Genomic DNA, 18,877 nt, shown 5'->3' with positions numbered 1-18,877 from the left:
AAGAAGTCTTCGTTATAATAATCTATTCTCTCAAATTCGATTCAAGTTGAACTGTATGCTTGCTTGCTTTATCAATGTTGAGTTATTGGTGCAAGTTTTACAGTCCTTCAGTAATTAATAGAAACTAAGTTGAATAGAAAGCAAAACTACCCTAAAAAGGAAGCTTTTTCAGTTTATACTTGCATTCTAATGATACTTACTTGGAACAGTATCTTTACTTAGTTACTTACTTATAAATAGATAAGTGTCTTCTTTTTTGCTATTTGTTTTTATCACTCACCTTACAATTTGTTATTTATTTTTCAATTTACTCATTCACCGTGTTAGTGAATTTTTGTATTTTTGTTTTTGTTCTTTATATATTTTATATGTGAATTAAATGTGTAATTTTATATATTTTTGTATTTTTGTTTTTGTTCTTTATATAAACTATATAACAATTTAATTATAATCTTGCGCCCGTGAGATCAATCTCTCTGACTTCAAAACAAATTGGCTTGTGTTTCTCTCCTTCATCGTACACAATAATTAAAGAATCTTCCCGTACACGCACATTATGGCAGAAGATATAATACCATTCCCTGCCACTCATCCTCAACACCACAACTTTAATTTCTTCTCAATAATCATTTCTATCTTTTGTTCTTCTTCTTTTCTTTGGGGTTTTGAGACTGACGGTTGCTTTGCTAAGAAGGTGGATTTTATGTTCCTCATTTCAGTTAACAATTTGTATTTTGTTATTGCATGTTAATATTAGTTTTTGTTGAAAGCTCAATAAATATCTCTTTTTGTTGTATGCAGTTAATGGCAAACCAAGTTTGGTATGAAATTCATAACCAAGAAACTGGGAATGGCCTTTTCCACTCGAGTATAGGGCATTGACGTAACGCAAATGATATGTGATGATGAAGCATACACTAGATGGTATTATAGAATTTGAAGAGGAATGAACACAACACTACACCATAACAGGCTATTTGCAACGGCAAAAAACCGTTGCTAATAATTTTCGCAACGCTTTTTAAGAGTTGCAAATATGGCGTGGGTAAAGTGTTGGAAATATTTGCAATGGTTAATAAGCGTTGCAAACAGAAATTTCCAACGGTTATTAACAGTTGCAAACAGAAATTGCCAATGCTTTTTGTAACTATTTCGTACACAAATTTAAACCTTTGCAACGGTTTTTTGATTTCACAAACGCTTTTTAAGCATTAGTAATTTGTTAAAAATATTACCAGCGGTTCTTAACTGTTGCAAAGTTGTTTGTAACGGTTATAAACCATTGCTGATGGATTGCTGATAAAAAAAATAATTTCTCATATATTTTGTAGCGAGGCCAACTAAACCTACAATAAACAGATATTACTGTGTGCCAGTATTCATAGCCACGCTCACACCTGTGCAGTTTAAGCCATAATATATATGATAAAACACAAGAAAGTCAAAAAAAAAAAAATCAAGCATAGCCTCATTGAAATATTGTCTATTGTGCAGAAGTTAAACAGAACACACAAAAATGTTGACTACATGACAGACTACTAGTCTTTAAACTCTAAAGTGCTACTAATCCCCAATATTCAATATTAATGTCTTTGCCCTCATCCAAAATTCTAAATGCTTCCAGTTTCACCCTTTGTGCTAGGAGCTGCCGCAACATCAGCTCCTCTTGCCACTAGAACTTGGCCCCAAGAGAGATCATCACCTTCCCTCACAAACTCTCCAAGAAAAATTAGAAAAAACAAATAAGAAAACAAATCAGAAAAAGTGATAAGAATGAGTGAATGACTAACCTGGGAGGGATGGAGGTTGCCTGAGTGTTGCCACTGCTGTTGTTGTGCTGGAGTGGTCGGTGGTGGGTTTTTTTGTTTTTTGTTTTTATTGTGAACAAGTGAAGAGAAGTAGAGAACATCGTGGGTTTAATAGTGTGGCCTTTTTGGGTGTACAACTTCTTATATGTGCCGTACTCACAAAAAAATAAAAAACCAAAACCACAAAACTATTAAGTGGCGATTTTTCCAAGCCGATTTATCGTAAATCGTCCGACTAAGCGGAACAAATTGGCCGATTTTTCAATCCCACTTAGACCTCTAACTTTTTACCACATCAGATCGGTGTAATAGCTTATAGCGCTTATGTGCCGATTAAGCGGCGCTTAAACTGCACAGGCTCACACACATACACAATATGGTGTATCACACTCTAACAAATATAAAGTCATATACCTGTCAAGGAGGTCCGAACACAGTTCTTCAAACTTGGCCCTAGTAAGGGTGGTCTCAATGTGCTTAGGTCCATCGGCCATTCTTGCGTGATGAAAGATAAACTAGCAAAGATCACCACAAGAAAAGGAAAATAAATAGCAAATTACACGGATGCAATAATGAACAAGAAACACACGTAAAACAACATAAAACGAAAAGGACAATAAACAAACCTGATATTAGCTTGCGTCCAAAGATGACAACTCCATCTTGGCTTTCTCACCGTCTCCGATTCGGTGTTGAAGAGCTTGCTTGTCCTTCAAAAGATCAATACCTTCATCCCTTTTGGAGCTCAAAGCAAGCCAATCAACAACTCTTTGTTCATATTAAAGACATAGATATTAGTTACTGGAGGATCACAAGTTACATTATTAAAATTAAGACCTGAAAGAGTAAAAGATGCGAACAAACCTTGTCAAAGTCATCTCCCCCAAGATGTGTATCTCCAGATGTAGATAACACCTCAAATACTCCATCACCAACCTCAAGGACTGCAATAAAAGCAGGCAAGTACTTAAGTAAGAATTCCAAAATGGAAAACCAACAATCATGCCACCACCAGGCTGACCTACACCGATTTTTTAGACCCACTTTAATTGGGCACTGTCCAAAGAAGCCAAAATGCTTAGTTTTAACAACTTGTTGAGAGAAAGATTCTTTCTCTATGCACAACACTAAGTCCAAAATTACTCGGGCCCAACCAGGAAGAAGCTTATTGGTTGATCACTCTATACAACCACTGGGATTAAACTAATAGAAAGTCATATACCACACCCAAAGAAACCCCACTTCTCACAGAAATAAGACTTAATAATTATAGACTTTTACAGCAAGAACAAATAGAAGCATTCAATTCAGTGATCCAAACAGGGAAATGGAGTAACATAGCTATGAAGTAGACAGCTACTTCTGACTATAGTTCTTGCGGTGCCAAGTCATATAGTTCATTGAAGATACACACTAAGTAAATGTTACATGCTCATTCAAGCTGGTTGTTACTTTAATAAGTACTTTTCACACCTAATACATGTGATAAGTAATTTCTCTCATAATCATTTTTAAAACATAACAAGCACATAAATGAACGACTGCAGCATAGTTAAGCCACAAAAAAGGGCATACATGTCAAGTGATCCACATCTGACCAATACAACCCACTAATCAGGTTATCGTGAAGACTACAATTAAAGACTTCTATGTGCTTTTCAACAGGACCCAGGTAAGTTCATTTGTAGTTCAATGATTGATTTATGTCCATTAGGAAAAATGTTGTTAACGTTGTCGTATTATTTACAAACTTGATCTAAGCACAGTTCTGTCAATAAGACTAGAGACAATAAGAATAACACAGAAGTTCATTAACAATCACACAATCACTAGCACAAAGTTTCAATATGTAGAAATGATTGTCGTGTTATCCACACAGTGCATAATATCAAGCATTTAATTTCAAAAGACAGCCAACATTACTTACTTGCACATGGACATCATCATATAGATTATAAACGCATCCATGCACCAAAGCTTGAGAAAAATGTCGCCTTGCAATCATTACTTCTTCTTCTTTGCCATCCTTCTTCTGTCATTTATACAAAACAACATCACCACAAACAAACAAACAATTCTCAGAAATCTAAATAAATAAAAATAAAAGTAAACCTTGCTAATCACAGACCTCGTATCTAAACGGCCATCTTCGACGAGCTTCATCAACAGAAATTGCTTCTCCAAGAAATCTACAAAGAGAATTGTCCTCCCAACTATTTGATTCGGTGATTTTTTCTTTATTTTTACGTTTATTTAAAATCTTTCGAACAAACAACTTTCCTTTCTGTAATGCTGCTTCTTCCTCTTCTTCTTGTTGAAGAAACTGGTCATTTTCAACATCATCAAGACCCTTCTGTTCAACATCGGAATACTCATCAACATAGTCATCAGTAATAGAACTAACATTCGGACTTAAATCTTCCTTCTCTCTCTTTGCAACAAATTCTCTCCATCTCTCTCTTTTGGAAGTGCTGACCATGGCAGTAAATCGACTTTATAAGCTTCAAAATCAGGATATTTAGAAACTGAACTGTGCTTCAATGGATTAGTTGTGCGCCCAGTACAAAGCCTATAATGGAGTTAGAGATTATGGAGTTAGAGAGGGTTTGTAAAAGGGTGATTAGTGATGAAGATGAAGAAGGTAATACAAGAAAGAAGTTGAGACTGTCGAAAGAACAATCTTCACTCTTGGAGGACAGTTTCAAGGAGAATACTACCCTGAATCCAGTGCGCATATACTAGTTGACTACTCTTTCTTTTCTAGTATATATGCACTATAACGTTTGTTGTATTTCTAATAAGGTCTTCCCTTATATGTATGTAGAAGCAAAAACTAGCCTTGGCAAAGCAGTTGAACCTACGGCCTCGACAAATTGAAGTTTGGTTCCAAAACAGGAGAGCTAGGTTCATATCTTTAAGTTGTACCACCATTAAATGAGCATCAGATTACCTTAACTATACATGTTAATCTATAAGTATCAAAGATGTCCTTGACAAGGCCCAATCGATATACTACTCAACAAGGTGCTCTATTGAAGACTGATACTTTGATCTTAACCCCTCCTCCCCATGCATATTATATTAGGGCACACATTTAACAGTTTATATTTTGTTTTAATTATATTTATAATGTCATACATAACTAATATATTGTTTCTACATAACCAAATTGAAGCAAACTGAAGTAGACTGTGAATACTTGAAGAAGTGTAGTGAGGCTCTAAGACAAGAGAACAAGAGGCTACAAAAAGAGCTACATGAACTGAAAGTAGCACCACCACTCTTAATGCATCTCCCAGCAACTACACTCACAATGTGCCCATCATGTGAGCGGATTGGAAGTGGAGGCATTAACACATCCTCCAAGGTCTCATATACAGTTGCAAAAGAACCTCAAATATATAACCCTTACACTCATCCTTCTACAGCTTGTTAGATATATACAGGTTCCCCACTTTTTGTTAAGATAGGGTAGGAGCTCTATTTACCTTTACACATACTGCTACTGATGCAAAGATAATTAACATGGTAACCCCAAATGTTCTTCTAGAGGATCATATATATGAAGATACTACTGTGACTTTGTGTGAAAAATTAATAGAAAGTTAAATACTCTTTTCTTTTTTAATAAATCTATATTTTTTGGCTATATATTATTATAGTTTAAATTCTTCTACTGCACTTCTAAGCATAAGCATGTTGATTGGGGTTATTTATTTATGCTCCCTCGGCGATGGAATGATAATCTAATGAGCATTTTTATTTTTTTTCATATAATTGTGGAACCAGCTACCAAAAACCACTCACATGAAGTAGACTTCTAATTAACTAAAGGAGTTGCAAATTTGTGCCATATGAACAACAACAACAAAGCTTGCAATTTTATTGGGTAAAAGTGAACCAACCAAATCCTCAAATATACAAATAGCACAAACAAGGAAATCTAAAAACAAAAAATCATCTCGGTGAATTCGTTCTTCAGTCTAGTCACACCATCCACACAAACCAACATTCATCCATCCATTCATTTTTCAACAATAAATAAATGCAATAATTATTTATTCATCACAAAACTATAAAATAACTCCACATTAAAAAAAAAAAAAAACCCAACAACAACAACAACTCACCTTAAGAGCTTCAACTTGAGATCCAATCTTCGAAATCTCCTCTTGAATCAAACAAATCCTACTTTGAAAAAATCAACAAACTAATGAGTAACAAAAAAAAAAACCCTAACATTCCGTACAAAAATTGAAAAAACAAATTTGGGGAAAATAAAACCTATTGAGCTAGAATAGAAGAATCATTTAGCGACAATTCAACTTCAAATCCTTTAAGTTCCTAATCAGCACTTTCTTTTAATCCTTTAGCTTCTTCAAGATGTTCATTAGTTAGATCTAATGTAGATCTCAGTTCTTCAATCCAACTACTCTTCGTTCTATTAAAAAAATTGATTATTAAAATCAATTGAACAAGAAGAAGAAGAAGAAGAAGAAGAAGAAGAAAGATATGAAGTTACGATTTAAATTACCTCCTTGAGATTTCTCAGTAGCGAAATCACGAATTAGGGTACCAATCTTATAATACTTCTCCTTTAAAATCGACGGTTTTCTGGTGGTGGGCGATAACCTAAAAATCAAAATCCCAAACCCGAACCTAAAACCGAAATCAAAGCTTTGAACTTTATTTGGTTTTCCTGTAATGGGGGGATTGAGAGAAGAGAAGGGAGTGGAAGACAGAGGGTAGTGGAGTGGAAGACAAAGGGTTTTTTTTGTTATGTTTCAACGAAATAACGAGCGCGATTTTATTTCATTTCCCTCTTTCGCCCAAAATTTAAAGTTTCTAACACTTACCCTAATTCTTGAAATTCTTGAATTAATTCTTGAAATTCCTCCTAATTAAACCAACACTTATTGACATTCGCAACGCTTATATAAGCGTAGGCAACTTACCAATGCTAAAAATGTGTTACAAAGCAAAAAAAGGTGCATGTTGCAAATAGCCTGTTATGGTGTAGTGCAAGTACATCATTAAGGCAAATCATGTTGATGTTCCAAATCGTAGTGTGTACGTTACTCGAAAGATTTGATCTGGAGTTGCGTAATGTAGTTGTAAACAGTGACGCCTCTAGGTTTTGGGAGAGGTTTGACTGATATGTTTACAAGCGTATGGCGCGGTATCTAAGAAAATTAATAAGGTAATGATAAATCCAAATGTAACATCTAGTTACTTTTAAAACCATATATTTCATAATATAAATTAATTTTATGAATCCATAGACCTTAGTATTTTTTTTTCTTGGAATATTCTTTGGTGTGATAATGTGATTGATTGTATTTGGGGCTTTATGGACAAACACATTTGAGTGGGCCAAAGCTTAGATCGAAGCACGTTGAGGTGGTTGTGGGAGAGAGTAACCTTAAATAGTCCAAGTCTGACATAGTTGCAAACAAGTGCATTCTGTTGGATCTATGTGGGTAGATTTTGTTATAGTCCTTACTCCTTAGAGAGCTATGGCGCTAACTTTGTTATAGTCCTTACTCCTTAGACAGCTGTGGCGCAAACCCCATAATTTGTTAGAGTATTTATTATATTGTTTAATGTTGGATTATGGTAATATTGGACGAGTTATATATGCATGATTCTAGCCGTGAGTAGGGCTGTCAATGGGTTTCGATAATTTTACAAAATGGGATATAACTCAAGAGTTATATAGTAATAATTTTTTAAGGGATACAAAAACATTCAAGGGTTGTTTCGACTTCAATTTCAATTGCAAACAAGCTTTTGATACTCTAAAAACCGCTCTGACTACCGCTCCTATCATTCAACCCCCTGATTGGTCTCAACCATTCGAACTGATGTGTGACGCTAGCGACTTTGCTATTGGTGCTGTGCTAGGCCAACGACGTGACGACAAACCCGTTGTCATTTACTACGCTAGTAAAACTCTTAACGACGCTCAACGTAATTATACCACAACTGAGAAAGAGTTCCTAGCTGTTGTCTATGCTTTGGATAAGTTTCGCCCCTACCTAGTTGGAACATCGACCATAGTATATACTGACCATGCCGCAATTCGGTACTTACTTTCGCGAAAAAGGGCGCGAAAACAATGATTGTTCCGCTGGATCCTTCTCTTTACAAGAATTCACCCCGGAAATCAAAGACAAGAAAGGAATCGAAAATGTAAGTAGCCGACCATTTATCAAGGCTGGTTGGTGACATCGATAGTGATTACGAAAGCTATCGGTGATTCCTTCCCGCACGAATACTTGTACTCTATTTTTTCATCCCCATGGTACGCGGATATCGTTAACTACCTAGTTCTTGAGGAAGTCCCCTCCTTTTGGTCACGTCCCGATCATAAAAGTTCTTATCCATTTGTAAAATATTATTTCTGGGATGAACCCTACCTCTTTAAGTATTGTTCCGACCAACTCATTCGTCGCTGCATTCCCGATTGGGAACACACCGACGTATTATCCTTTTGCCATGAACAATCTTGCGGAGGTCATTTCAGTGGAAAGAAAACTGCGGTCAAGGTGTTACAATGTGGTTTTACTCGCCTACCCTTTTTCACGATGCACCACGAACATTGCGTAGCTTGCATTCGTTGTCAACACCTAGGTCGAATTACCAAACGAAATATGATGCCCCTAAATCCTATTTTGATTGTGGAAATTTTTGATGTTTGGGGCATTGATTTTATGGGACCCTTCCCTATTTCTCAAGGTTTTCTATACATTTTAGTCGCTTGTAGACTATGTGTCCAAATGGATTGAGGCACTTTCGCGATGTCGCTCAAATGACCATAAGATCTGTCGTGAGATTTGTAAAAGAAAACATTTTCTCTCGTTTTGGTGTTCCCAAAGCTATCATCGATGATGGGGGTACACATTTTGTAACAAAATTTTTGGGTTTTAATGAAAAAATATGGAGTTACTCACAAGGTTGCTACTCCATACCACCCACAAACGAGTGGCCAAGTGGAAGTCTCCAACGAGAGATAAAGTCTATTCGGAGAAAACTGTCAACCCATCAAGAAAGGATCGGTCTCTCGCTTCTCGGATGCCTTGTGGGCATACCGAACAACATTTAAGACACCTATAGGGATGTCTCCTTACCGCATTGTTTTGGAAAACCTTGTCATCCGCGGTTGAACTTGAGCACCGTGCCTTTTGGGCCATCAAAAGCCTCAATTACAATATCATCGGTGGCAAAGAAAAAAAACAAATTAAATGAGCTAGAGGAGATTGGAGTGATGCTTATGATCTCTCTCGAATCCTACAAAGCTAATATGAAAAGAGTGCCGCACAAGCACATTTTATGTAAGGATTTCAAAATTGGCCAAAAGTTTTTCTTGTCAACTCCATATTACACATCTTTCCCGGTAAATTGAAAACCGCGATGGTCCGGTCCTTTCATTGTGTCACCGTGTGAAACATTATGGGGCAATCTCTTTGCTTAATCCAAAAGATAACAGTGAATTTCAAGTCAATGGGCAACGCTAAAAACATTACCACGCAATTACGCCACCGGATGTTGAACGGACTCTTCTTGAATCCGGTTATACCGACTAGATGTTTAGATGCGTACTTTCGATCCTGTTTCTATAGAGTGCGCCATTTTGGTAGCCCGGGCCATCTTCTATCTTATGATCTCCAAAGTTCTTTGAGGTGTGTGGTTGCAAAGCGCCCGGAACCTTAGTCCACGAAAACTCTTTTACAGAACTGGGCCCCGAGTATAAATGTCTTCTGCACCACGAGCAAACGTGCTTTTCGGTAAACGATGGGTACCTAAAATTTCACCTCCTTCCTTCTCTTCCCTTTTCTACTCTCTACCTCGTGAACTTCAGCTAATCATTTGGTGTAAGTCTCACTCATCACGAATAGGAAATGGTCGTAGTTCTTTTGCTCGTAAACGACGTGCGCGAAGGATGGGCTGGTGTATGCATTGCCAAACACCCTTCATCTAGGCCCGACTTCCTATCCGATACTAGCCAGTTTAAGGTATACTTTTGTCTAACACCAGCTGCGCAGGATAATCTTCGTCGCCGCGCCGTTTCTCCCACAGGATGGGATTTGTCTTGAGAATATGACATTAAAAGACTCGATTCGTCTTGAGGATCTGACGTTAAAAGACTCACCTTGTAAATATGTTTATTTTGTTACCTTTTCCCTTTGCATTAAGTTTTGCACAAGGGGATTAAATGTAAAACCTCAGATGTTGCATACTTGGAACACAAACGGGCAATGGATTCCACCAGACCAACCCTATAATTGGTTACTTTGAGTCCCTTGGGGGCGGTTTGAGGATAGCCGATATGTAAAAGGGCAATTCTATTAGACCGTGGCGCCGCGGTCCGGGATGGTACCGTCCTGCCCCTAACCCCATAATACATAGAGGTGAAGCCACGATCGGCTGGATTGGGTTAAACTCGAGCCGACATGGCCGGTTGTCTATGATTTAAGATGGTGACTCCACGGACATCCGGTGTTTTCATTATATCTCCCTTGTATGTAAATAAAACCCTTAAAAAAAATTGTGACTTTCAAGAATGACTCATACAATTGGATAGAATTTTTCGTGCCGATCGTTTTGATATCTCATTCGTCCAATTCGGAGTCCAAACGAGTCATGGGTACGCATTTAGATTTTTAGGTTTAAATCAGGCTTTAGGCTTGATTTGGGCTTCGAAAAATTTTTGGCCCAACCCAAATATCGATTTCTCGACCCATTTAAACCCAAACAACCCGATAACACGCGTCACTATTCCACGATTCGTCTTCCTAAAAAACCGGATCTTGCCCCCTCTCGAATCAGTCTCGCACGAGACAGGCCCACACTAAAACCGTGTCTCGCGAGACCCCTCACATCGATCAAGATTTCCTTCCGTCAGATCATCCCAATTCTTCCCCTCATCAATAATCAATAGCCATCCTCCCTCTTAGATCAGCAATGGCTGGAAACAGACGGATTTGTGTGGAAATTTTTTTTGGAAATTTGTTTGAAAACGGGATGTTTGCTCCATTCTTTGATCACGAAATTCACTCTAGAGGATGGGAGAGTTTGTTATATACCAATGGAGGGCTTTATTCTAAGGATTTGGTGATGAAATTCTACGACAATGGAAGCTTTAATGGCGACCATTTTTTGGATCACCGTCGAGGGTGTGCCCGCGAAGTCAGTCACCGGTGTTGCTCTCCCGATCACGGGCATTCCATCGGGTCGACCACCTTGACTGACTTCAAGAAGCGGTCCGGTACCCACGGACTTACGACCTAATGCTCGACACGCTTATCGAGGGAGAGTACAACATCGACGGGAAATGCGCGTATCAGCGCTCGGTGCGACGGAACCAGCTAGCAGTGACTCAATGGCTGGGACTGAACGTCATTGGCACCTCGAAGCCTTCCGACATCAACAAGACCTTCCTCCACCTTCTCTGGATCCTTCAGGAGCGAAAGGGTCACATTTTTTTCACAGAATGGAAGCTCCAAAGATGATTCCAAAACAATCTTTCCATTCCTTACTAAATTCTCCGGCATATGGACATCTTTTCAGAGACTACATCACTCAAGTTGGATGGAACTCTCTCATTCTACACCCGAGCGGACATACTCCCCGGTTTGGTAGCTTACTTTTATATAATAACATGGAAGATCTACCACCGTCGGGGTTTCCGTTGAATGGGTTTACACTACATTATTGGTAACACCCGACACGCCCTTCTATGAGCCAACGGTGGCTATGGCTCTAGACCTTCCTCCTCTTCGACCCGGATCTCCCCATCCAATACATGATAGAGAATGACCTTAATGACTACTCTAGGGAAGATTTTGTGTGCCCGCTATGGCGATGGCCTTGCCCACGCCAAAGAACGCGTGCGAAGGCGGCCCGATGGCGAGAATACACTATTCCACTAGCCGGTATGACCATGAATGTAGGAACCGCCATGCTATTTATTCTTCCTCAACATCATGGGAGATTGGCATTTTTCCACGGCATCAAAGGAAGCGCGTGTAAGACATTCCATGCATTGGCCCAAAGAACGTACCACCTTGACATTCTGAAACTAGTAATTGAGAATCTTAAGAAGGCTAGGTCTTTTCGGCAAGATTACATCACCCCGCCGATTCACGACATGCGGGGATAGTGAGGACATATTTCCACGAGTTTGCAGCCACCTTTCAAGGCTGGGTAAAGGTTAGACTCTATGTGTCCAACAAACAAGATAATTCGTTCCTTGCGATTTCGGACATGGACACGCCCTGCAAGGTATCTTAAGAAAGTTCGTTCTTTCCCTAATGATGATAAAATGATAGCTCATCTAGACAATGCAAAGAAAAGGAAGTGGAGTGAAGTCTGGAAAGCTATGATAGATTGGCGGGATGCGAAGGAATGGCATTTCTACAGGGACGAGGCAAGGAAGGACTATCCCCCAATTCAAGGTTGGGGCAATGTGAGTTGATGCTTGTACATATTTGTTTTATGTTTTGATGTGAAATAAATAAGTGACCTAACGATTAATGCTACTCTAACGGTGTGCTTCTACTTTTATGATGTATAATATATAGTGTGTTACAATAAATTTACGTGGAAGATGTCGACTTTATTTTTGCTCAAAGCCTCCGGGTATACTCTTTCTTCATCTTAACACTTAGAGGACCACGATGTCCATTTGCTTGGGGTGGTGGTGAGAACCTTTTGCAAAAATTAGGCATGCATAGTTGTACATAGTTACTTAATGTCTAAATAAACGTGTTTAGTGACAAATTCTCGTTTCTCTTTATATGATGAAAAATATTTAGAAATCTCACCCTAGTATCAAAATTAGGACTTGTTCTTAGAAACTTAATTTAATCATTATGCAATAGTTTTTACATCTTTTCATGAGCATTCACGACCGACTATCATTAAATGTGTACACGTGATGAAGTTTAAGGACCCACGGTTAGACAACTTAGTTTCCATATCCCTGTAAGAATCTAACCAAAAGCCTCAAAATGTATGATATATGAGTAATGACCGCGGAGGGAGTAGTTCTTCGAATAGAAGTTCACACGCCTACTTACTTGATCACTACCCAAATCCTAGGCGAAATTTAGGCATTCTTTGGATCGATATAGCCAAAAATTCAGCACTGTAAATTTTTTTTTTTCCGCTTAGTTGCCCCATTTGAACCTTTCATTAATCCTTTCTACTTCACCAATAAAATCATTACCCATCTAGTAACCACAAATAAATAAGCCTACCTAGATGATGAGTATGAGAAATAGGATGAAGTGCAGAAAAATGAAGAGAAAAACCTATGCACAAATCAAAATCAGTTACCTGTTTCAGAAGGAAAAAAAAAAAAAAAAAAAAATAGAAATAGGTTTCCAAAAATCAAAAGAAATATCAAGGTTAGAATTTCCCCCAAAGATCAAATCAAAAGGGAATACAAAAGCTTGAAAAATCCAAGTATGGAAACCATGTTGGAAGCAGGAAAAAAAAAAGATTTCTCTAGTATAAATATCTCGAAGACCTTATTCTCTCATAATTATCATTTTTTTTGAACTTTCCATTCCATTTTCTTCTACACTACCACCTAAGCCCCGTAACACCTAATAAAGACCTCTAGCTCAATTAGGAATAGGATAGTGTGATAATAAGTAGTAGTTGTGACTTCTAACCTCGGCTCCTCCGACCGTCATTGAGTATGTGAGGAAACGTGTGCCCACCGCATTACCGGAGATAGCAAAGCTTGAGTGGAAAAATAAGAGAGAAATTGTGTTTCGACACATACCTGTGAGAACCTACTTAAGGACGCTATCCAAAGGATCCAGAAACGGCCCTGCTCGTACATTTCATTATTAGATCACTGCATGCATGCTCATACGTAGATGTTTCGATTATTGTATGTATATTAACTTGAATTTTGAAAGAATAAAATCCTTGTTTCCCTTGCTAGTGAGATGTCTAGATATCTGAGATTAATTAAGGAAACAAGCATTTGTTACTGAGTCGTTGTAGTATAAATGAAGTTTGTGAGTATCTTCTCGAAAAACTCTCCGCGAGGGCTATAACTTCGTCCACTAGGGAATTCCTAGTGGTTCAAGGCCTTGTTGTTGCATCACGGTCAATGCAACCGCTCTCTGCTTGAAATGAGATTTAGCTTAGGACAACACATTTTTGATCACTTATCGTTTTAATGTCTCTTCTTTGCTTGAGGACAAGCAAAGTCTTTTTTAAGGGGTGGTGTGATAAGCACCCAAAACTGTAATATTAAACCCCGGGGACATAGCATTTTGGTCGATTATGTGTTTAATAATCATGTACTAATTATATTTTCGTACTTTTTGCGTTTCCGCAATTAAAATGAAGATAGTGATAAAACATACATCAAAGTACGTGAATCACGGGAACATTTGGAGTTTCCCACTCGACCCGATGAACGAAGTTTCCAAAAGAAACGAGAACCGGTCTTGGAGCGGGCCCACATATGAAGAAGTAGCAAATTTTTCGATGCTCAAATCGGATAAATCTAGGTGCCGGCGTTGGCTAGTGAAGCTGCCAAAATTACAAGAATCTGGGAATATTGGGAATTCACACTCAATCCCCCGCGTGAAGCCCAACAAAGCGACTAGAGCCGAAGTTCCCAAAAGAACGAAACCGGTCGCGAATCGGGCCCACATATAAAAAGCGCGAAAACTTCCGATGCTCAAATCGGATAAATCTAGGTGCCGCGTTGGCTAGTGAAGCTTGCCAAGTACAAGAATCACGGGAATATTGGAATTCCCGCTCAATCCCCTCGTAAAAGCCAACAAAGCCCCGACTAGAGCCGAAGTTTCCAAAAAACGAACCCGATTACAAGGCGGGCCCACATACAAAAAGAGGCGAGGAAACTTCCGGAAGCTCAAATCGGATAAATCTAGGTGCCGACGTTGGCTAGTGAAGTTGCCATAGCGACCCGGGCGACGAACTCTGCGCAAGGACAAAAGTAGTAAAAACGCCAATTTCGGCGCCGCCACTGGACACACTAAGTGGACACACTCTGCGGGCCCAGAAGGCATGATGAGTCAGCATAGGCAGGTGGCAAATGATGGTTTTAAATTGATACCACCTGGCAAGAAAGAAGACACGTACCAATTCAAACCAGGTGGTTTGAATTGAAATTAATAACGACGAAACTTTAAAACAAAAAAAAGGCGAAAAAGATAAACATATCAAAACAAAACTTTGATTCTCAAAGTTTTGAACAAATAAACCAGCTACCTGCCAAAAGCAAATTAAAATCATTCACGGATGGTCATCCTATGATGCCTATAAATATGAAGGGGTCGCCTTCATTATGAGGTCTTCAGCATATTAATGCTTTAGCTACGTTTAGTTTTTCTTCAAGATTACTTACCTTAGCCATTTTTATTTCAAGAAATTTAATACGATAAAGTTATTTTACCCTTAATAACGGTCATTTCTTTTCTTGTTTAATTTACATCCCGCATTTATTTACTTAATGTATCTGACAAGTTTTATTATTCTGCTATGATGATGAGCTAATTCCCCCTCCCCACCGAGGGGAGGGTTATCTTTACTTCGTGTGAAAATCGGATTAACTTCGTTAATATTCTAGAATCACTACTTAGGAATTAGGCATAGAATTAACATCCGGTCCCAAAATGGTCGACTCGGCGTACAAAGTTGGAGATCTTGATGCTCCATAATTGATCTGTAGCGACCAAAATGTCTCGTAGCGACTCTGCAGTGTCGAGGCGACTCCCAATTCGTCCAAATGATGTGAACTTGTGCGAGGAGCGGAGATAATATACCGAGATCGCGGTATTATTAAAACTCCTTATGCTAGTGAAATCGACCTAGAGATGTGGGCATGCACTAGGGATCAATACTTTCGGCGTCGTCTCCAAAAGCGAGGCGAACTAGAGATGTAGTGATTTGGTAATAAAAGCTGTTGAAAAATGATTCTTGCATGAGCATGATTAACTCTCTCCCTGTTTCTCTATATTTTGTTTACTTATATTTAATCACCGTAGTAATTTACATTACCGTTAATTTAATTAAAACCAACTAAAAAGAACCTAAAAATCCTACTCACTTAAAGTTGTAATTCCAGATGTGAACCTATCCGAGCCCTAAGGTTTGGATGATCCCTTACTCGACCTATCCTACCAATCCCACGTGAGTAAGGTAACTTGACTAAAACGTACGACTATACGGACGTTGGACTTTGGACTTGGACTGTGGACCTCGGACTTTGGACTGTGGACCTCGGACTTAAGAAATAAGTAACTGAAAGCCGATAAACGTGTGTAAATATGTGTTTTTGTCAATCACACAACCCAAAATCTCCATGATTAAAACAAAAAGATATGGGGACATGGGGTCGCCCTGTCTTAGACCTCTTCCTCCCGCAAAAAACCCTTCCGGTGATCCATTTAAAAGAATAGAATAGTAAGGTGAGCTTATACACATCTGTATCCATCTCTTCATCTTTGGTGGGAAGAGAAATTTATCCAACATGACTAGAATAGTTTCCCAACTTACCATATCATACGCCTTTCTAATATCCACCTTGACTGAGCATCTTGGGGTACCATGTTTTCTTTCGTAGCCTCTTAACACTTCATGAGCTAGAAGGATGTTATCTTGTATCGATCTCTCAGGGATAAAGGCAGATTGATTCTCATGTACTAACTCTGAAATAACCAGTTGCAGCCGAGATGTAATCACTTTGGAAACACACTTGTACGAGTATTGCAAAGTCTGAATAGGCGATAATCTTCCACCTTAGAAGGATTGCTCTTTTTTGGAATTAGGCATAGAAACGTAGCATTTGTTCCCCTCGGCATCTTACAAGTTCTGAAGACATTCCTGATAGCATTCAAGACATCCTGCCCCACTATATCCTAGCAGTGTTTAAAAAAGAAAGGATTGTACCCATTTGGCCCTGACACTTTATTATTCTCCATCGCAAACAATGCTTCCCTGATTTCTGTATCAGTGATATCGGCGTCCAATACATCTCTCATGACTGGATCAATCACATTTCTAACTTTCAAACCCATAAAGAACTCTCTCTCGCTGATTGATGGGGCTGCAGTTCCCACTGTTTGGATAAAGTACTTTACAATACTCTGTGCGACTTCTGTCTGCCCATATACTGTTACCCCATTGTCGTTGGAGATGGCCCATATTCCTTTCTTAGCCTCTCTTTCCTTCAAAGAATTGAAGAAGTAACTAGTACATATATCCCCATCTGTACTCCATTTCTCCTCTGATTTCTGTTGCATGTCTATCTCTTCAGCTTTTGCTAGCTCAATATACTTCTTCATGGCCGCCCTTTCTTTTTCTCCTATATTAACATCACTTGAATTATTCTGGAAATTTACTTGAGCATCCTGTAACTCCTACCTAGCTGAGTTCACTCTCTCATGGAGATTTGAAAAATTCATCCTTGCCCATGGCCTTATTATTGTCTTCAAACGGCCCGAAAATTTACGTACCAAGATATACATCGGGTTATTGTAAATTTTGGTGCTCCATACTTCCTCTATCATGGCCTTAAACTCTGATTGGTAAACCCAAAAATTTCGAAATCTGAATGGAGTTGGAGTTCTGGAATGGTCAACCCACGTAAGGAGCACTGGCGAGTGATCCGATACTCCTAGAGGTAGAAACTCAGCTACAAAATGAGGATAACGAGTCAGCCACAAACTGTTTACTAGGCATATGTCAATCCTTGACATGATTCTGGCTGTACCAATAGACTTGTTCCACCATGTGTAGAAAAATCCAATTGAATTAATGTCGACAGGTCCGAGTGATACGAAGGCAAGCATTGAATTCAACAGCTTCTTTCGGATGCATTGGGTCACCCCCCAATCTTTCATTAGCCGCCTTGATGTTATTAAAATCCCCAGCGACACACCACGGCTCTTTAACTGATTTATGAATACCCATCAAATCCTTCCACAAATCTAGTCTCACTTTAGAATTATTACTAGCATAAATAACTGTGAATAAAAATTATTCTGCTCTTGGAAGATATTTGACTCTGCAGTGAATGAATTGCTTAGAGTCTGCTATCTTATGTACATGAACAACTCCAGGATTCCAACAAACCCATATTCGCCCTGACTGACTCTTGTCATAATTGTTTACATGCTCCCATGAAGGACAACAAACCCTCCTAATGATATCATACTTTGGTCTTTTGACTTTTGTTTCCAGCAACCCAAAAACACATAACTTTTTGTCTATTCTCACCTTATTTATTTCTGCAGCTTTCAACAAATCATTTGCTCCCCTCACATTCCAAACGCTAATATATAGGTTCTATCATTGATCCTATCGTTTTTTGTTTTTCGAACCCTTGGGCCTGCCCCTACTCTTGCTTCCTTATTTTTTCTTTTCATTAGAACCATGATCCTTTTTTCCTTTGCTTCTGGTCACCACACCTCCTGTTGAAGTTGGGGGGATAGGCTCCCCTAACAAAGGAATTAGGTTCTTGTCCTTGAAGTATTCAGTTTCCTCTACAGAAGTTTCATCATCAGACATCTCCCCATATCTTAGTGGCTCAAAGCTGTTATGGTATTCCTGCTGCTCGATGTCGTACTGTAACAATTGATTCAGGCTCATATTTGTCACAACTTCTTGTACTATCTCCACATAAGGCACTATGGCAGTACTCATATCACTCTGTTCGCTCTCTTTATCTTTATCCCTCTGGTCGCTAACAGTGTCACTCAACTGACCCTGATCAGTTCCAAAAGGAACTGATTTCTCTGTCATATACATCTCTGGGATCACAAGACTCAAACCAGATTCCACCACTGTACCCTCAACCAAGTTACTATTTGCCACTTCAGTCTCATTACCCCTTGATTCACCATAACCATCTCTATTTCCTGTGTTAAGATCCCTGTACTCTGGTCAATACCTTGTTCCTGGGCAACATCAGTATCCACACCCTCATCACAGTTTTCTGGTAAATGATATTCAGTACTTGTAGTATACGTACCACCAATAACCACCTCTCCATCCACTGTTCTCAAGCAGCTACT

The 18,877-nt window shown here is 38.8% G+C and overlaps 1 protein-coding gene and 1 pseudogene across 1 annotated transcript; one reads left to right on the top strand and one right to left on the bottom strand.

Moving 5' to 3' along the window:
- Nucleotides 1-1,443: 1,443 nt before the first annotated feature.
- On the bottom strand, nucleotides 1,444-6,716 carry LOC147515284 (uncharacterized). The gene is made up of 8 exons (XM_086586534.1): nucleotides 6,343-6,716; nucleotides 6,093-6,249; nucleotides 5,939-5,996; nucleotides 3,937-4,377; nucleotides 3,736-3,840; nucleotides 2,673-2,752; nucleotides 2,435-2,576; nucleotides 1,444-2,323 (listed from the first exon to the last, which is right to left on the bottom strand). The coding sequence occupies exons 4-7, from the start codon at nucleotides 4,285-4,287 to the stop codon at nucleotides 2,441-2,443; spliced, it is 672 nt and encodes a 223-aa protein (XP_086442660.1). The 5' UTR covers nucleotides 4,288-4,377; nucleotides 5,939-5,996; nucleotides 6,093-6,249; nucleotides 6,343-6,716; the 3' UTR covers nucleotides 1,444-2,323; nucleotides 2,435-2,440.
- LOC147515285 (homeobox-leucine zipper protein HAT22 pseudogene) lies at nucleotides 4,383-5,388 on the top strand (annotated as a pseudogene).
- Nucleotides 6,717-18,877: the final 12,161 nt, after the last annotated feature.

Source organism: Coptis chinensis, chromosome 2 (assembly GCF_015680905.1).
Source record: "Coptis chinensis isolate HL-2020 chromosome 2, ASM1568090v1, whole genome shotgun sequence".
In the NCBI taxonomy this organism is placed as follows: domain Eukaryota; kingdom Viridiplantae; phylum Streptophyta; class Magnoliopsida; order Ranunculales; family Ranunculaceae; genus Coptis; species Coptis chinensis.
Note: the sequence above shows the minus strand (reverse complement) of the source record. Positions and strands in the feature narration are given on the sequence as shown.